General features: G+C 39.2%; 1 protein-coding gene across 3 annotated transcripts; it reads left to right on the forward strand.

Annotated features, from left to right (window-relative positions):
- The first annotated feature begins 9,959 nt into the window (after positions 1-9,959).
- On the forward strand, positions 9,960-21,024 carry LOC131300369 (putative protease Do-like 14). 3 transcript variants are annotated; one of them, XM_058326166.1, is made up of 11 exons: positions 9,960-10,084; positions 10,315-10,403; positions 10,496-10,633; positions 11,389-11,528; positions 11,961-12,247; positions 13,010-13,070; positions 13,832-13,962; positions 15,070-15,190; positions 19,156-19,248; positions 20,504-20,628; positions 20,740-21,024. In XM_058326166.1, the coding sequence occupies exons 2-11, from the start codon at positions 10,340-10,342 to the stop codon at positions 20,789-20,791; spliced, it is 1,212 nt and encodes a 403-aa protein (XP_058182149.1). In that variant the 5' UTR covers positions 9,960-10,084; positions 10,315-10,339; the 3' UTR covers positions 20,792-21,024. The 3 variants fall into 3 exon arrangements, with proteins under 3 accessions (XP_058182149.1, XP_058182150.1, XP_058182151.1); XM_058326167.1 differs by having other exon boundaries at positions 10,066-10,084; positions 10,334-10,403; XM_058326168.1 differs by lacking the exons at positions 9,960-10,084; positions 19,156-19,248 and having other exon boundaries at positions 10,231-10,403.
- The last annotated feature ends 326 nt before the right edge of the window (positions 21,025-21,350 follow it).

Below are 21,350 nucleotides of genomic sequence, written 5' to 3' on the forward strand. Positions count from 1 at the left end.
CGTGTAAAAGCTGTTATAACAGAAGATGATCATGGGCGCACATGGGTGTGCCAGCTCAGCCCTAAAAACGGTTACCAGATCCATTTGGTGACATCATGATGACACTGCCTGACCCGCGCAAGGCACGTGCTGGTGCTTGGAGAGCAAGTGAAGGAGCTCTATAAATACCTAGCAGTGGAAACCCTAGAGAGGTACACACTAGATACTCACTCTCGTAATCTTCTGCTTCGCTCTCTGCGCTTTACTCATCCTCACGCCGGAGGGCCTTGCCGGGACAATCCCCGGCCTGGTCTTTAGTCGTGCGCTCATTGTGCAGGCGAGGAGAAGACTCGACCACCAATCCACAAGCAGAGGAGGAGATCGAGGATCACGGGCCACACAATATATATTTTAATTGCATGTGGCTGCATCCATGAAACTTGTAGATTGCCTACGTACCTTCAATGGAATCAAGCCATTCGTAGTTACTTGGGAAATGAAGTTGTTAATTTGATATTTGTGGCTGCGTCTTTTCTTCCTTGCTACAAGACTGATTGCCTACGTACTGTTAACAGGATCAAGCCTTTTGTAGTACAAGGATTTGGACGTGCGAGTGACACCATTCGATGAAAATCTAGTTACATGTTGTGCAGAAAAATATGAAAACAAGAATTTAAATGTAATGTCATATAATTAGGTCTTGTCGTGAGTTTTTTTTTTTCTGAAAAAGAAATAAATGGTTGCTTAACCACTCTTATGGTATGCAAATGTAAGACATTATGATATTAATTTTTCTTGATTAAAACAGGTCATTCTCTAAATTGCAATTTTTAAATTATTTGTACAAGGTATTGCATACCTGTAAATACCTAATCGATCGAACCGCGTTAGTTTATTAAAAAAAAATGTGTTCGAATGGGCCACATATAAATTTAATGTCCAAATGGGTCACATTGCTTTTCAATTACTGGAAAAATTACAAAATTTATGAGGATTTATGCAAAAATTTAGAGAGAGAAAAAAGGGAAAAAAAGAGATCGAGTAACAAATGGTGCCGATTGAATTCAAACCCCAGTGGCTGGCTTTGGTGATTTACAACACACCTTTGCTTTTTCTTTTTTCAACATTGCAGAACTTTTAGTGATAAGACTAGAGCAAAGCATCAAACAAGATGATTATCTCACCTTAAAAAGCTCAATAACCAATGAGGACGTCTAGTTTCCCATGTCGACTAGATCCTCGCACACTACATTGAGCTAATTTGTCCGCTACCGCATTCGCCGATCTTCGAACAAATCAGACCACGCATCCCTCAAACTGTCTTGCCAGGCGCTTAACATCCTCAACAACTGCTTCCAAAACAGCCGGACACTCCACCTCATTCTTCAGAATCCTCACAACCTGTTGAGGGTCGCCTTCAATGATTACCTTCTTCAAACCCAGAAACTTGGCAAATTCAAGACTTGCACGCCGAGCTCTAGCCTTTGCACTTAACGCGGTACTCATAATCCCCATGTTGATTGAACATGCACCAACAAACCTTCCCCATTCATCCCACAGAACTATACCTGCCCCCGCATCCCCCTCCTCCGTCTCCCTCCTAGCCCAAGCCCCATCAACACTCACTTTAACAAAACTGCTTTCAGCTTTCAGGGCGTTCCCACTTCAGACAGCCATTAGTAGCCGCTGGTGTGGACAGCGTAACACCATTATCCATAGCCTGGACATACTCCGCCGCATCCCTTACTGCCATAATAATTGCCTGTTGAGGCTCATTCGACTGCCCTTCGAATGTTCTCTCATTCTTGCATTTCCATATCCTCCACAAAATCAACATTGCCAAGGTAAGAAACTGATTGTTCCCCTCTCCCTTCCACCATTCAATTAACTTATCAAACCACGTTAAAATCGACTTATGCTCATACATAATCGGTACCTCCCCTATCGGTGAGGTTCTCCACATGATCTGGGCAAAGTGGCATTCCGTAAAAATATGAGGAAAAGTTTCACAATCCCCATTACAATTTCCACATAGCATCTCTCTCGTAACATTCCGTTGAAACAGATTCTCCCTAATTGGGAGTATTCCATTAACACACTTCCACACAAAATGTTTAATCTTGTTTGGGACTGGAAGAGACAATACCTTCTGCCAAAATATTCTTATCCCTTTCCCTCGAGCTTGATTCTCCCCCACCTGCTCTACCTCTTGCCTCCCGTCACTTGAGCATCAAAGCCGTATCATAGCCCGATTTCACCGAACAAGCCCCATACCATAGCTCGTATAATGCCAAATCCACTTGTCTTCCATGTCAAAACCTGGAAGTGGGATTGTTTTCACTATAGCTGTCAGACTTATCCCACATTGTTAATCTAAACCATCCAAGCTTGGTTAATAAAATCTAGAGGCTACTCCACCTATGGCCAATTGGTTTTAGATTGGAACCCTCCAAGAAATCTAATATGGTATCAGAGCTAGGTCTTGGGTGGCCTCACATCGTGTGGTCAAGTTTCCATCGCCCGAGTCAACTCATTAATTCATACCTCTACTTGCATCTGAGCTGCACCTGAGGGGTCGCCCAAGTCAAATCTCCTCGCTTCCTCAATTCGTATCTCCACGTGCATCCGGGCTGCACGTGAGGGAGAGTGTTAAACTTGTCCCACATTGCTCATCTAAGCCATCTAAGCTTAGTTAATAAAATTTAGAGGCTATTCCACCTATGGCCAATTGGTTTTAAGTTGGAACCCTCTAAGAAATCTAACAATAGCAGCGTCATCTTCATGAATAATAGAACACACCCTATCCATTCGCCAACTATGCGTTGCTAGGTCAATCAACTCACTAACTCTCTGATAAAAAAAAAAAAAAAACTCACTAACTCGCATTTGTTGTGCCAAAGACGAAATTGAGAATATAATAAATCAATAAGCGATAAACAAGAACACAAGGATATACGTGGTTCCGTTCAAGCACAAAGCAAGAACGTACTCCACGGGGAAAGGAGCAAGAGGATTCACTATAAACGGGGAGAGAAACAAAGAGCCGGCTATACCCGTAACTCTAATTGAAGCACCAAACAGATATCTAGGGACAAATCTCTGGTGGAACCCAAAAGGGAGACACAAACCCTTGGTGGAACCCTAAGAGCATAAACAAAACCCTAATATCTAAGCCCTTGAACAAAAGACCATAACCCTAGGAACCCCCAAGGTCCCTATTTATAGGAAAACACTAAATAAACCTAAACCGGATAGGAATAGAAATCCTAGTCAATTTAGGAATTCTAGTCAATTTCCAACAAATCTCCACCTTGACTTGAATTCCATCGAATTCAACACTATAGGCAATCCTCTCCTTTAATTGCTCATCTCCCCCAAAAGCCCCCCCACCGGGCCATCACCAACGGCACAAACGAGCAAGGCTCAAGCACACCTGCTTGACCTTGTAAACGCGACTCAAGAAACCCAGCCGCACATGCCTCCAAATTGAGTCTCTATCTTCCAACGGGCGCCTCCCACCCAACGCATCCCTCCCGAATGCACTCTGTAGACACCTCATTCTGGACTGTCCAGATAACATTATTTGTCGATCTTTTATTTTCCCCAATGATGATTAATGGTCGAGAACAGTCCGAGGACGATGGTGTGTTTGAGTTTTGAGCGTCCTGAGCCTCTTTCGAACCCATGCCAAACCCTTCAAACCAGAGCCAAACGGCCCCAGCAAAACCCAACTGGCTTACGCCAGTACCTTGATGACGTATGCCAGTTAGCTACCACGTGTCAGTCATCGACCGTTGACTCAGCTATCACCGGCGCACGCCAGTACATATGTGGCGCACGTCAGTCAATTCCAGTCAAATCAACTTTATTCAGCCACTTGGGCGAGACTTTGGTAGCCACCCTGACGTCGGCCACAGTTCCCCTGATGATTATATTCTGCAGGGACGTCCCTCTTCTCTCCTACACCCCCCATCAAGCCAAGTCCCATGCATTTAATGCATGGAAGGCTCCCTTCTTCAAACAACCAGCCAAACAAGGCCTTAGCCCCAACTGATCTCAGCCTCTCTCCTCTATATATACACCCCTCTCTCACTCTTGCAAAGGGTTCAAAAAAAAAAGGCTACACTCAAGAAGCTCTCAAGCTCTCTCCCTCTCTTCTTCTTGCTCTCTTCTCACACTAGTTGAAAGAGCAAGCAAACACCTCTCTCACACACCATTACACAGCCATTCTTTCATCTCCCATCCATCAACACTCAAGTTCAAAGCTCAAATCCATCATCAAAACTCAATCCAAAGAGGTATACCACCCTTTTGTTTACATTCTGTTCTGACCCCTGAGGGGGGCTAGCAGGGTCAAGGCCGGTAATCAATACCAGTCCTGGCCCTAAAGCTGGCCTAATTTCAAGGATCGTAAGGAGTGAACAATGGCGCACGCCAGTAATATCGAGCCGTACGCCAGTCCTGGCGATATGCGCACTACTGGCGTGGGGATCATTGATCATCCATCTCTTGCTTATACTTTCTCTCATCACCTTATAGCATGCTAATAACCAGTTTTACAGCTTTTTGTATCCTAAAACTGTTTAGCTATAGCCTTCAATATTTGCTTTCGTCTGCTTTAAAAGGTCATCTGGGATCTTTCTGGTCGTGTTCCAGAGCCCAGATAATGCAAAGCCAAGCACTGGATTAAGGACGGACTGGCGTACGGTCTTCTATGACTGGCGTACGGCAGTGTTGCCCAGGATCCAGTGGCTGACCCTTGCATCTTAGCTTTGTCTTGGCCTCGTTTCTGTCCCCACACTATTTTTGGGGCATTCTGTTGTCTTTTGTGGCTTCAAACCATTTCAACTGTCTGTAATCTGTTCATACGCTGCTATTTAATTGCGTGGTTTGTCTTGGGTGTGCACTGGTCCTTTCCAGAGCCCAGAGGGTTGAAAATAAGAGCTGTGGGTTTAGGCTTACTGGAGTACGCCAGTCTATGCGTGGCGTGCGCAGGTGAAGCCTGCATGCAGTGTTTTGGGCCAGTGCACGCAGACTTCTTCTTGCGCATGTCATTCTGGATCAGTGTTATCCAGTCTGTTGAAAACGCTTACAGAAGTCTGTTTTCAATCTATACTATCTCAATAAGCATCCATATCATTTTGTCACATAAAATGCAACTTGTTACAGTATTTAATCCCCCTTTAACTGTTCCCCCGCCCTAATTGGCTAAAAAAATGATTAATGAGAAAAAAATGCAAACGTTTTATAAAATGCCCGAGTGGAGACCGATCTCCGGATTGGACGAGAGGGGTGCCATAAAACCCTTCCCCTCTCGTAACCTGGCTCCCGAACCTCAGCTATCGAAGGTGACGACGGACCAGTCTACAAGCCTTTTTCAAATCAAACAAACGTGGCAAACGTTTTCGAGTTCGGTTCCTTGGGTGCTCTCATCGCTAAAACTCGAGTGGCGACTCTGAATCGAGGCGTTTCGCCGCGCTTTTCCAAAGAGGGCCGCACACCGATTTTCTTTAAAGACTAAAAAAAATGGAGAATTTTTGGGGCGCGTGCCCACACACTCGAAGATCTGCTCAAACTCCACATGGAGTTAATTACCGACTCTACCACAGAGTTAAAAACCCAACACTGAGTCAACCTCGAATTCACCGATGAAGAACCCAAAGATGTAGCACCTACAATCGTACTACCATCAAGCACATAGAGGTTATTCGATTTCACCCTTCATCAAAACACGAGCACCCTTCAAAACCCTCAAGACTCCACCTTCAGCGGTATGCTTCCAACCCAAAGAGTCAAGAGTACCCAAAGAGATAAGGTTCCTCTTTAAATCTGGTATATGTCGAACACCAAACAACATCCTCACAAACCCATCATGCATTCTGACTTTAACTGTTCCAATCCCAACAATTCTACAGGACATGTTATTCCCCATAAGAACTGTACCACAGCTGACCAATTCATAAGTATCGAACCAATCTTTATTCGGACACATGTGGTAAGAACATCCGAAGTCCAGAATTCATTTGGTATTCCAACAGACATCACCGACACTCACAGAAAGAACCATAAGTGAATCGTCGGAATCTTCTTCAACAATACCAGCAACAACCTTCTCTTCAAAATTATCCTTATTTTTCAACCTAGGACAATTTCTCACCATGTGCCCGTATTTCCTACAGTAAAAACACTTTACTTCCTGATTTGTGGAACGAGATCCAGAAATCCCTCTACTGCCATAATCCCTCTCAGAAGTTCTTCCTTGCACCATCAAACCCTGAGCATCAAAATCACCACCCTCACCGGATACTTTTTTCCTCAATTCTTTCGAATACAAACTAGACTTAACGTCCTCCATGGAAATCGTATCCCTCCCGTAAAGTAGGATAGTAAAAAAATGCTCATAAGATGCAGGCAAATAACATAACACAATAAGGGCTTGATCTTCATCATCAATCACAATATCAATATTTTTTAAATCCATAATAATTCGATTTAACTCATCTAGATGGTCTTTTACGGGCGTACCTTCCCTCATATGAAACGTATAAAGGCGCTGCTTCAAATACAACCGGTTGGTAAGAGACTTCGTCATATAGATGCTTTCCAACTTCAACCAAATACCGGCAGTAGTATCCTCCTCCCCGACCTCGCGAAGCACATCATCGGCTAAACACAACTGAATCGAACTGAGCGCCTTCGCATCGAGATCCTCAAACACACTATCCTGCATATCAGCAGGCTTCTTCGATTTTCCCAACAAAGTCTTGTGTAATCCTTGTTGAACAAGAAAGCCTTCATTTTAATACGCCATAAACTGAAGCTAGTGCTCTGCCCATCGAACTTCGCAATTTCGAAACGAGTCGCCATTGAAACGATCACCAATTGCACAATACGCAGCGGAAAACAAAAGCCTTGGATTGAAACCCGGAGCTCTGATACCAATTTGTTGTGCCGAACACGAAATTGAGAATATAATAAATCAACAAGCGATAAACAAGAACACAAGGATATACGTGGTTCCGTTCAAGCACAAAGCAAGAACGTACTCCACGGGGAAAAGAGCAAGATGATTCACTATAAACGGGGAGAGAAACAAAGAGCCGGCTATACCCATAACTCTAATTGAAGCACCAAACAGATATCTAAGGACAAATCTCTGGTGGAACCCAAAAGGGAGACACAAACCCTTGGTGGAACCCTAAGAGCATAAACAAAACCCTAATATCTAAGCCCTTGAACAAAAGACCATAACCCTAGGAACCCCCAAGGTCCCTATTTATAGAAAAACACTAAATAAACCTAAACCGGATAAGAATAGAAATCCTAATCAATTTAGAAATTCTAGTCAATTTCCAACACATACCCCTTCCCTCTTCAGAAATACACCGGGGACACAACCTATATATATGCTCCAATATGTGTACGATGGATTTGACCCCGCTCCCGCCTCAAGAAAGGAAGCGTTTGGAAAATATATACTTCGACTTCGAAACCTTATCGAGTAACGAGGAGTCATCGATCCGTGAACAACCTCCACCCTTGCTTTGCTAGAAGAGCAAGGTTGAAAGCTGATGGGTTGCGAAACCCAAAGCCCCCACCTGACTTTCTTCTCACAGAGCCTGTCCCAATTCATCCAATGCATCTTCTTCTTCTTCTCCTTTTTCCAAAGCATGAGTTTGTGTGTCTTTCTTCACATATTTAATATTTCACCTTTATATGTGTAAAGTTTTTAATTTTTTTTTCAAACAGGATGGCATGTGTCACCTCCCCTTTCTTAGTCCGCTCCTGCTAAACTGTACCAAACTATGTAATTGGTACGGTTCTTAATCAATTTTCTAACAGTGGTCTAATTTGGTTTTGGTTTTTGATTTCAAAAAATCGGCTTGTTTGGTTTCAAATGATAACCGCACCAGAACCAAACTGTAACCGTACTCATAACCGTAACCAAACCACATAAAATTACTCGTATACCCCTTATGGCTTATTTCAATACATATTTAACACATTTATGACCTAGCTTCAATTTATATACTTTCAGTAACCAATTTCTACAATGGCCTATTTCGTATTTAACACATTTATACCCTAGTTTCAATATACACAATTTCAATAACAAATTGTACAATGGCCTATTTCGTATTGGATTTGGTCGTTTATACTTAGAGAGTCTCTCTCTTTTCCTTTTTGTTTTACTGTTGTTCTACTAGTCTAGGCCGAACATGACATTGACATTCTTATTGGATATTTACTGTTTTTAACTCAATTAAAGTTATTGTCCACCAGTTTCGGTGAAAAAATGAACCGATCGCACTGTTGCCATTCCTACGCATATGGCTATATTATTAGATAAAATAAGAACCTCCGGTTTTGCTTTTAGGCATATGTTCCGATTTTAGTTTTAGTTTTACCAATAACTGAACTTCTAAATTGATCGCACCGTTGCCATCCCAACGCATATGGCTATATTATGGGATTAAATTAGAGTGAAATGGGAAAAATGTTTAATATTTGAGGGTAATTTTGATAGCTAAAAAATGTTCATGCTGTACATACTAGAATAGAGCTCTCGACTATTCTATGGGGTATTTTCATTATCCCATTTTCACATTCTGGATGTTTGGTTATCCGATTCAAAAACTCATTTGTGGAGGATGACTCTTCCAATAGAGCAATGCTAGGTATTTTGAAAAGTTTCCTAAAAATATTTTCGAAAGAGAAATTAATGGATCAAATTCGTTCAAATGTTTGATTCCACACATCAAAGTAAAATTTAATCATTAATTTCACTTTCAGAGATATTTTTGAGATCCATAGAATTAGAAAATGTGACCGATTAACCAACCAACAAAATTACTTCTTACAAATAAAATCTTATTCTCGTTGTTGTAGCTATAGAGAAAAATGCTGAATAATCTAGATAACATTGAATCAGTTCAATTTGGTGTTTAGAGGGACTGGGCTCCCATCCGGTCTTGCATTCCCTCTAGTCTAGTTCAGTTCGGGCTAATAATCAAACTATTTACTTTTTAAAGTTCGCCGGGAATATTGACCTCGTCAAAATCACTTTGATCGGACACTATTTGAGAGGATTTTTAATCGTATTAAGCTTTAGGGTCAATTGAGTTGTAATTTTGTGTTGCCCATTTTTTTTTGCAAGCTTAATACATTTCAAAATTATATTTCATCGATCAACACAATTTTTAATGTGGTTGATGTTCTCGATGAATTCTAAAAAGAATGTGATCATCATTTTGGGTCCGAAAAAGGCCATTTAGAAAAGGTCCACAAATGGCCCAAACTGAACTGGGAGGGAAGGAGAATGGGAGCTGGTTGTATTTGATTAGGAGTTTAGTTTAATTTAGTTTTGGTAGTGGGTGGAGAGAGAAATAGAATAATAATTGAAGATAGGGGTAATGATTGGAGAGAGATAGAGAGAGATGAGAAAGTAATAATTGAAAAAATAAGATAATGTTTGAAGAAAGAAATAAGATAATAATTAAAAACAAAACAAAAACTAAAACTAAACGGTGAACCGAATAACGCCTCTTGTTCAGGGAGTCAGATCCTGTCCAGTATGGGGTTACCCTCCAGTCCGGTCCAGTTCGGCTTTTTGGGTGCCCTTTTCGGGCCCACAACACTGATCGGAACCGTTCACATTTTAGAGCTCGTTGAGACCAACGACCATACCAAAAATCACGTTGATCGAATACTGTTTGGTATCATTTCAAAATGTATTAAGTTTCGAAAAAATTTGTTGAAGGGTTGTAATCCTGTGTTTCTCACCTTTTTTTTGACAACATTAATGCATTTTGAAATGATACCAAACGGTATTTGATCAACGTGATTTTTGGTATGATCGTTGATCTCGACGAGCTCTAAAATGTGAACTGTTCTGATCATTATTGTGGACCCGGAAAGGGCCCACAAAAGGCCGAACTGGACGGGACCGGAGGGTAACATACTGGACGGGATCTGAACCCCTTGTTTAGAGAGGAGAATGGCCTTTTATTAGAAGCCTCTTCACCGCCAACCTGTTCCACCGCCAGCCAGCCATCTCTCTCTCGATTGCTCGCTCTCTTTCTCGTAGATTAAGCTTCACCACGAGGTTTCCATGATCGAAACTTCTGTTTTCTTTCCTAAATATTTAGTAATTAATTTTTTTCGGCAGCTGAAATTGGTTCCTTGTCTCTCTCTCTCTCTCTCTCTCTCTCTCTCTCTCTATATATATATATATATATACTCTTCTCTCTATAACTTTGTCTCTGTATTTGTGTATTTGAATGAATTTGGCTCTAGATTAGCTGAGAACCAATTTCTAAGCCTTTCATCTAACAGTTCCACGAGTGAAAATTAGTAACTTATGAAGCTTGATGGTCGAGATTCAACCTTCAGTCCTTGGAAACGGCGGCGCTCTGAATCGAAGGGTGGGTACAAAGTTTGTTTTTTTATTTTATAATTTTAACTTTATTATATAATTATTCATAACATTTTTTTGGGCAAAAATATTCTGTAATAGGTGGCCACATAATTACCCGCCATTCATTTTCCGAGGAGTTTGATCGAGACATCTATGCCAACATGGACTTGGACATTGACACCAAAAGAGCTGCGCAGAAGGTTTCAGCATCTCTCGTTAGTTTGGTGTCTCGTACCGGTAAGCAAATATGGCTTGTGCCGTTGAAAACAGGGGGTGTTTATACCATGGGGTATCCTACGATTAAGAAGCTTTGTGTCCTGGATATTTCCCAAATGATTTTTTACTTTTCCGGTTTCTCCCATCAAGACGAATCCATATCACGTAAAAGTTTTGCATAGAAGTAACAAACGCAAAAAAAAAAAAATTGCATAAGAACAAACAAAAAAACTTGTGTTACATAAGTTAATCAACTTTTTTTAAAAGTTTTAATTTTGTATGTATTTGATTTTTTTTTTGTCTATGTTAGTTTTGTGCGAAACTTTTGTGACTTATGGAGACGAATCGCCCAAATATTTTGGAAAATAATCACTTTTAAGTAAAAAAAGTTTTTTTTTTCCTTTCTATAAAGTGGTTATTTTTCTAAATATTGGAGTAAAAACATTTTTTTTTCACTTTTCCGATTTGTTTCGTCGAGTCAAATCGAAAAGCATAACTAACAAACGCGAAATTTTTTTAAAATAAGGCCAAAACCAAAAAAGTGGAAAAAGTGAAAAAAGTTGCTAGTGGAAGGGGGTGAATTCTTCAGTTCAATTAGTAAATATTGATTGAATTTGGTAAACATTTAATACACACGGAGATAGACCGTGTATACATTTTTATGACCAGGATAAAAGTTCATTTGAGATAATTTTTTTGGTAATTGAAGATTCATTAAGATGCATTTGAGGTCATTTTTGAACACTGAATATGTGTTTGTTTATTTGGGTGTTCAGGGAGTGAGCCATTTTTCATGGGCTCTGGCACTATTATTGAGTCAGAGGAAGTTGATGGTACACACTTCAGTACCATCTTAACTTCTGCCAGTCTACTCAGATCTACTCCTGAGTCAGATGCTATACCAGATGATATCAAGGTTATTTATGTTCAATAAAAATGCTTCTGTTTGTACATCAATACGATAATATTACTCCCTCCGTCCGTCTGGGATTGATGGTCCATTTTCGGCATTCATGTCGTGTCTTAAATTGTTTATATCTTTCAATTTACAATGGTTTCATGATTTTGAAAATTTTGTATTATAAAACTAATTGAGATCTATCAAATACTAAGATTAAGATCCATGTAAAATATTTTTAGAGATTCGTATTGAAAGATATGAACAACTTTATAAGGGGCGTGGAATAGTGGAAGTGGACAAACAAAAGGACGGAGGTAGTAAAATGTTTTGTGATGAGCTAAATAGTTAATTTCGTTGTTATTGCAGATTGATGTTTACCTATCAGATGGCAAGTCATCAGAGGATGTTTTGTGATGAGCTAAATACTTAATTTTGTTGTTATTGCAGATTGATGTTTACCTATCAGATGGCAAGTCATCAGAGGGTCAAGTGTTCACATATGATTTTCACTACAATATTGCCACTATTAAGATTAAAACAGATCTAGCTTTTCCATCTGCAACCCTCAGGTTTTTGGATGATTCCATCTCGGTAGATCCAAGTGCCATTTCAGAATCTTCTCAGCTCCGTCGTCACTCAGATTTATTTAAGCTTTGTCCTGGTGACATGGTTGTTGCCGTTGGGCGTTACTTTGATCAGCCCTATGAACTTATGGCTGCTCCGGGTAAATTTAGGTAAACAAATATGTTATATAGGTTGCAGTTTATGAGACACATGTCTCGTACGATTCGGAGACGACACACGTATCATAGATTCGTATCGTCTCCTTAGAAAAACTATACGTCTCCCACCTTGTATCTTTTTTGTATATTACGGTACTATGACGTATCCTACAATATAATGGTGCATGTACCGATACAGTACGTATCCTACGATTATTTATTGACTAAAAATGAAACGTTATTTTCGGAAGCAATATCCAACAATGTTCTAAATTGTTTGATCTAATTATGGCCACGTTCAAACCATTTGAAGAAAAACCAACCTCAATCCATTAGGGCTCAAATAAAAGAAAGAACATATGTCAATCATACACGACTCTTCTTTTCTTCCCTTGGCCAAAAGACACTAGAACAGCTCAATATGATAGACCCCACTTGGAAAACTTAGAAACTTTCATCCTAAAAACTTCCTTTTTCATATATGCAATAGGTTTTTAGTGTGTTAATTGTTATAAATATATTTAATTATATATTAATTACTATTACTGTATCCTACGAACTCGTTACCTGTCGCGATACGATTTGTAAAATGACAAAAATCATACACGATCCGTGTTTTGATTTGAAAACATTGCACCCAACCATTAATTGCTTTATGTTAACAATGGAAAAAGGGAAGAACCAACTAGTGTAAATGGATGAGTTTTGGGATTTGTACTTGTGAATTCCTCGAACATTACTTACGTTTGCCTTTTGTTTTCCCCATCTGCCCAGTCTTGATGTCTTCAAGTTTGACTGTAAAGAGCTTTTCAGGGCAACTTGCCAAATTTCGAAGGTAATAGCTTCTTATGTAACTTGGGAATCTCATAGATATAAACCAAACAACAGCTTATGTTATTTCATTCAAATAGGTATATATGCATATGATGGATAGAAGATTGAGAGGGAAGTAGGGAGGGACAAACCCTAGATCTCACAAAGAAAAATAGAGCATCGGCCCATCAATTTCTGCATGTCATGAGAGCTTCACTCTCTCTTCCCCATCTCTTACGGTTATCTTAGTGTTTGGTTGGGAATCAGTTGTGATTGATTATTTGACCTTTTTGTCTTATAGTTTCCCCCCCCTCAGTGGTTGTTTGGAATGGTGTTAACAAGGGCGAGGGGGGATTTGGTATTTCCTTAAAACTCCTCTAGGATTTGTGGCAGAGTTGGTATATTTGTCTTGACACTGCCCCTAAACTGTACTGTCTACATTATTGCAATATATGTGCAGTTTTCTAGTATATTCCCTACATTTTCTCATATGTATGATAAAATGCTTCGCACCACAAGCTCCCCCCCCCCCCCCCCCCCCCCCATAAGTGTATGTATGGTTATATGAATGCTTGATGTAGTCTACTTTTGGGTAATATGTGATAGAATGTAGGTCACAAATGGTTGAGTGAGATCCGATCTTAAAATGTTTTAGAAACAATTGATGCATGCCTGTTTAGTTTAGTGTCTTTGAGTTACTGCGTGTGCTCTTGGTTTATTTGAATAAACTACATGTACTTACTACTTACGCAATCTTCATTCTAATGGTTATTCTTTTGCTAGTGTGGTATTGGTGGACCCCTTATCAATCTCTATGGAGAAGTGATCGGAGTCAATTTTTATGATCGTATATGTACTCCCTTTCTTCCCATCAACATAACTGCCAAATGCCTAGAGCACTTCAAGAAATATGGGTATGATCCAAATCTTTGTATCCCATTTCAAAGTTTGCCTATTTTTTTTTCTTCCTCTTTTGTATTAACTAGTTCCCTTTCTTCCTAGTTGAGGGCGTTGTGCATTCTGTTAGTAGACCCAAGTGGGTGATGGAATAAGATCTTTTTTGCTTAATCGGCTTTTAATTTCTCTCTTTAAGGGCTACGTACCAGTCATATGTAGGAATATCAATTGTTCTTTGGAGAGTGATTTTGCTATCACCTTTCTTGTTAACTTTTCCCTTTAACCACATAAAAAATCCATTGCGATTCCCTTGAGTTGCTGTCTAGAGAATACTTGGACCTAATGTCCTGCCAACGAGTTTTCAATTATATCGCAATTACAAATTATAAGCCTACTTTTATTGTTGAACTGTTGAACTGCAAACTTTCTCATGTTATATTTACTTCGCAAGTGGATTAGTGTTTTGGAAGAACATATTATGCATAATAAATGCTAGAAAGGTGGATAAGGACTAAGTATATAAAGGTGGGGTCATTTTTGTCAAGTCTTCATTACAACTGTATGCCCACTCAAGATGCCATGAGATAGTTGCAACTTACAGGAACAAGATCTTGAAGGTAAGTTGCTTTGTGAGTTTGCTTGGTAGTTGGTATATTAATGTTTGCCCACTTGTCCAGCTCTTTTGTGTGGGGACAGTGCTTTGACAACCATTCTTAATATCTGTAGCATGTCTCATTTTTACTTCAGGGAAATTCCTTCTCATTTCCGTACCTGCATATTGCAATTTATGTATTTGTTATGTATACTTTTAGTCTTTAGAGACTTTCGCATGCATTTTTTGTGTTATCGCTATTTTTTCTTAGCTCTTAACGTTCCTCTGTCACATTCAGTCTTGGTGAAGAAGAACAAGGGTATAAGTCTTTTGGATTGAAGTGTTTTTTTCTAATTTGCACTTTGCATATTATATCTGTAGGTTGATTTTCTCCATTATATGTAATCTCCCCAACCCCTAAATTGAATACAAAATATATATTATGGTTTTGGGAGTTTGTTAGATCGTCTTTGAATTGCATAGAAGTTTACTAAATCATATTTTTATGGTCTAATGGTTTTTGTCATGACAGGAGATTTTGTCGACCATGGCTTGGAATGGAAATGACTAATCTTTATGCAGAAAACCTAGGCACATTGGAAAAATTCTTACAAAAGTTCCCCAATATTTCCGAAGGTGTTCTTGTTGAAAAGGTATGTCCTGCTACACCATTTTTAGGTGGATCTTCCTTGGGGCAATGTCATCTTGGCATCTTGTCAACAAATCATTGCTTTTATAGGATAAAATGTTACTTCAAGTTTGGAGTCCTTCAATGGTTTCAATTGAGCTGGAGGTGGTGGGAATTCTGGGATGTTTTTCCTTTTTCTATTTTTGCTACTGACGGTTATTGACCTTTATTGAAACTTTGCTTAAGCTGCTTTATATATGCAACGCATTCACTATTAAATGTTTCATAATTGAGCATTGGATATCGAATGCATTTTAATTTCTATTTAGGGATTTTCATTCAGGCAGGATCCGATTTACCCCCAGCGTTTGCGTCATATGGGTTTACCTCCATGATACGTAAATGATTACCTCCTAGTGGTTTTGGACTAAAAAGCATTAAAGCACAAATAATTAACCAAATAATGTTGTTAATTTTGCTTCTCTCTGCAATGTAAATCGAACACATCTTAGTTTATGTAAATAAAAATCAGTATGTTTTTTGGGTAAGTTAATTATTATTTGGCACAAGCCAAACATCAGGATTACAAGAGAATAAAAACAGAATACAGCAAAAATAGAGGGCATATCCTCCCTGCCCGCGTCCAACAACCCAAAAAAGACAAACCAAAGCCAAAAGCTGCCTAGGATACAGAGAAAGACCCATGCAACACTCTCCTGTAGCTAGGAGAAAACACAATAGCTAGGACGAAAAAACATAGGAAGCTATGTTCCAGTATGAGCACAAAATCTGATTCTTGCCACTCTTAACCCTCCTTCAAGTACTTAGACTCTCACATCAGTGACCACCAACCATAGCACTTCCTCCATATTGCTCTGCACACTTCTAAAAATCTTGGCATTCCTTTCAAGACACACATGGTAAATAGCTGCAGCAAACACCAGTTTAAACACAGCATGCTGAAAGCTAGCTCAACCTCTGAAAGCTTCTTGGCTCGGTCTAAGGGGGCTTCTGATAATACCACACTTATTCAGGAGGGATTCCCCAATCCAAGCAGAGTAGCCAAACTGAAAAAACAGATTTCCATGATTCTCTGATTCAGAAGCACAAAGAACACAGGAACCATCAACTGCTAATCCTGAACTCTGCATTCTATCTTCAGTTGAGAGCCTTCCCAAGATGGACACACTCAATAATAGCCCACCTGGAACATGGTACTTGAACCGTACCACTTTACACCACTGCAACTCAGGCTTCCTAACCCTTATAAACTTCCAAGCAGATCTAACAGAGAAGCCTTGAGAAGACAGAGTCCAAGTGACTGAATCTTCTTGGGAGGAGTGAGGAATGAAAGAAGCAGGAGTATTTTCTATGATCTCCCTAGTGATGGCAGTCCTTCCAGGCTAAGACCAAGAATCACCCCTCATCAGAAGCAACTTTGGCACGGAGAACCCTTCCTACACTGAATAATAACATGTCCCCAAATCTGTGCCAGAGTGGACAAAGGGGGTGCCACCAATTGTCAAACCAGAGAAACGTGCTTTCCCCATCCCCAATGACATCTTATCCAAGGCTGAACTATGTTCCTTAGCTTGATATCGTCCTGATAGTCCAAGAAGCAGCATTAGGGGTGGTACTCATATGCCAGAGACTGCGTTCTTTAATGATACAAGAATGGACCCATTTCACTCAAAGGATATTAACTTTCTGCGATAAGGCCCATAAAATGCCTGTGCATAGCTGCCTTATTCCGATCCTTCAGAGCACTAACGCCAAGGCCACCTTCTATCTTAGGAGCACACACATCCTGCCAACTCACTTTAGCACCAGAAGTTTTCAACTCAGGACCTTTCCCAAAGAAAGACCTAAGCATGCTTTCAATATCCTTGAGCACTTTCTGAGGAAGTCTGAAAATAGAACACCAGAATATCCGGGTACGAATCAGGAGAGACTTGATAAGTTGCTCTCTCCCACCAATGAAAGCATTTTATTAGCCCAAGATTGAATTCTTCTAAGAATTTATCAAGCACTTGAAAGTCCCAAGCGTGGAGCCCAGTAGTTATCAATGGGACCCCCAAGTATCTTACAGGAAAAACACCCTCAGGGATAGCTAGAATATCATGCAGAGTAGCTTTTTCCTCGGAGCTGACCCCAACATAAAAGATACTACTCTTCAGTAAATTGAGCTTGAGCCCAGAAACAAGATGGAAATCCCTTGTCATAAAAAATACTATTACTCTCCTTTTTGATAAAAAAAAAAAACGATAACTAAACTTTCCAAGATTTAATTGGTATTTTTTTTGTTTGGCAATCGTATACTTATTTATCACAAGGGAAAGATAGTGGATTTAGTAGCAAGTTCACTACTGCCGCTTTTGCAGAGCACTTGCCTGTATCTAGTAGACTAGTGAGATTGTATTGGTGCAAGCATGATCATACTCAATTCGAGAGAGAGGCAACAAAAGATTTGGTCAGCTCATATGGTAATTTTTTTTTCACCCCTGCACTCAGGTTAGATTCCTTGGCCTAGGGTTTTGGTCAGAGCCTTTTTGGGCTCCTTTGTCAATCCATGTTATGATTTGCTTCTTCCTTTTGTTGTGGGGTTGAGGTTGGTTACAATTAGATTAATTGGGTTTGTTAAAGGATCAAATTCAAAACCAATTGGCAATGAGTAGAGAGGCCGCCAAGATTCATATACTAGTATTGGAGGGGATAACTAACCGATGTGGGACAAACTCCAACACTTCCCTGCACGTGCAACCCCCGACTCGCACGTGAAGAGGTAAACAAACGATCATAGCACATGGGTCACAACAAACTAGGTGCAGTTGTGGCACAAACAAGGGGAACAAATTCTCTCTAACCTTAGCTCTATACTATGTCAAAGCATCTAACTCCAAACCAATTGGCAATGAGTGGAGAAGCTACCTAGACTCATATACTAGTTTTGGAGGAGATAAGTAACTGGTGTGGGACAAACTTCGACAGGGTTAATTGGCTTTTTGACTTTTTTCTCGGTTTTTTTGAGAATTCTTTACTTTTCCGGTTGTCTAGATGAGAGGAATCAAAAAAGTAAAAAAATTTGGTTCAAAACTACAAAAAGTTCAGAGAGGACAAAATAAGCTAACAAAAAGCTGGTTTATGTTGATATTTTTGAGCGTTTTCATCCTTTTGAGCTTTTTGTTAGCCTTTGGTGAAAAAAGTTGTATTTTTTTTTCCTGTTGTCAACACGAATGAGAAAAGAGAAAATTATGACCCAAAACTGCAGAAAGTTCAGAAAGGACCATTTTTTTGGCGTTGACTTGTGCCAAAAAGCTTATTAGGCCAAACTAGGCCTAAAGGTTTCAGATTACTTTGAGCAAGATGATGGCATTAATGTCATTTTGCAAGACGAATCTGGTAGGAAATATTTTTTCTGTGTCCCATCATTAGCATGGATTAAAAATATAACAGTTGAAGTTTAGGGGAGGTGGTTGTCTACTTTGCATATTTCCAAATGATAGAGGGTAAACTGTGTGTGAGCCGAACCATTAGGGGGTTCAAGTGCACCTGAGCCCTTTCAGCTATATGCATATTAAGTGGGAAAAAAATGATCATTTTCGCGCAAGTGTTTCTACTAAAGAAGCAGAAGCTTTTTGGTACACCAATAATGAGTTTAGGGCTCTTGTTAAGTTTCTTTTTCTTTTCTATTTTTGCAAGGAAGCTGTCTACCTTTTGGGGTTTATCTGAATTGGTATCGTTTCACAGTATGTTTAAGCATTTTCAGGTCTTTATTGGAACCAGACTTTCTTGAACTAAGATTGATAAAAGAAAAATAATCACAAAATTCTAATTTTTAGTTATATGAACCAGGTTGATACCTTAAATCGTGCGTAGCATATTTAGATGAGATAATTGCCAAGTGTGTGTATGTAATTGTTGTATGCATGCATGTAATGTTTATCTCAACTTGAGATGTGCCTAATACTTTTATCCCCAAAAATCAACTAGGTTATAGAAGGCTCCCCTGCTGATTGTGGTGGAATATGTAGTGGTGATGTTTTCGTTCAGTGCGGCAACAAAGACGTCCGGAGTTTTTTGGAGGTATACCTATTTTATCATTTTTTTTTCATTGGAAATTGCTAGTTGGCATTCCTTAGATAGCTATCACTTTCATATCTTATTAGTTTTTATGTGGAATGGTTATAAACAATCTGGAAACAATGATGTATGCTATCTCAAAAGTAAGTTCTTTTGTCACCCAAAAAAACAGATCGGAAAACAAGTGCCCAAAACAGTCAACCAAACAAGTTTCTGGAAAGGGCTACCAAACATATTTGAGGCTTTGGCTGGGGAAAAACATTGTTACCCTGCGTTTTTTCCCTCTGTTCTTGTGATTTTAATGTTTTTTGGAATATTGAAAATCAGCTTGACTTTTTTCATCATTATTACTGTCGTCATTATTAAACGAGGCAGAGCATTCAAACTTTTTCTTTACTTAAACCTGGAATTGAGACTCAAACTTGAGCTTTTTGGATTATGATCACCAACCAGCATATATTCCTATCCCAACATATTAGACTGACTTTATTGTTAGAATTTTGTTGATGCGCCTCGACCTTCCAAGATTTCGTTTGGTGAATATCTGGCATTACAATTGTTTTCTTTTTTTTTGCTTGGCTCGTGTTACAATTGTTCTCCCGATTCTGTTATACCATAAGCTGTATTTGTATATGTGATTATCGTCTGGAACTTGTGAGGGAAGTGGTGGTGATGAAAGTTTGAATGCATACAATCCCTTGCCTCCTATCCATTTGAATAGTAATGATGATAGAAATTGGTAATATTAACAACAATAACAATAGTAACACAACAACAATAATCCGTTCTCTTCACTCTTCTTGATTGGAGACGTAGTTGTTGATACAATTATTTTCACTCTTCTTGATCAACTTGTCTAGCTTCTTTTAATATCTCATGCGTAATTATTTGAACATGGTACTCCCTTCGTTCATTTTTAAGTGTCCCGCTTTGTAACTCCAACTTATTAAAAAGACATCATCATTATACCTTTTATATCAACTTTTTCCTCCACGTTTCCTACTTACCCATCATTATTACACTTTTACTCACTAACTTTTCAAAATGGAATCTACTTTTAGGGACAAAATAGACAATGCACCAATTTTTACCCACCAATTTTACAAAATGAACACTTATTAAGGGACAACTCAAAATGGAATACTGGACTCTAAATAAGGAACGGAGGGAGTACAACATTTTTTCCCCAAAAATCTTACCTACAATTAATCATTTACCACTTGTCATTTATGTATGTTTAAATTTTCTCTTGATGCAGTTCTATGGAATGATAATGGAGAAGACAGGGGAGTCTTTGGAGTTGGTTGTGTTACGGGAAACAAATGGTCAACGTTTGCAAACAACTGTGAAGGCTAGTGAGGCTAGCCGAGATAAATTTTACAGGTATATATATCGCGTAAGCATTTTGGTTGATGTCTAAATATAGTAGTATATCATCTTTTTATAAGGTTGTAAATTCATTTTGAATTTTGACCATTTGCCTTGTCTTCTCAGATGGCCTCTCCCAGAAGAGTGCACGGTGCATGTTGACAGAGTTCGGTGGTAATGTCTTTGTGCAGGGGTATTTAGTTAGAACTGGAATTGTATGAATGTAAATGCCCGGAGCCATTTGAAAGTGATTTATTTGGAGAATGGTCAACTTTAACTTGCTGCCTAATCTAGGTCTGCTGTATTTATTGATATAGTCGCAAGATAGTATAATTATACTTTGTCTTGTTTTGTGTATACTGGATTCGTTTTCTAATTATGTGTCTACGTATTTGGATTTAGTTTTAAAAATCGATTGTTGTAATGCCCTACATTCATAACAGTTATTCTTCTCTTCTATCTTCCAATTATTCAGTTAGGAGTATAACTTTTGGTACCTAGCAACAACAAAAGCAACGGTCATGTGAGCTCCATATCATATCTCTTCTATTGAGCCCTTGCTTGCCAAAACAAAAATCTTGGCTTTATGTGCCAAATGTGAGCTCATTCACAATACTCTCACTATAATTCACAACAACATGCTTCTCTCAAAAACCATAAACAAAAATGCAGAGCTTCATGCAGGAAAAAAACAGAATAGACCGCAAGCATAATGCTTCATGCTTCCATAAACATAA

Source organism: Rhododendron vialii, chromosome 9a (assembly GCF_030253575.1).
Source record: "Rhododendron vialii isolate Sample 1 chromosome 9a, ASM3025357v1".
Taxonomy (NCBI): domain Eukaryota; kingdom Viridiplantae; phylum Streptophyta; class Magnoliopsida; order Ericales; family Ericaceae; genus Rhododendron; species Rhododendron vialii.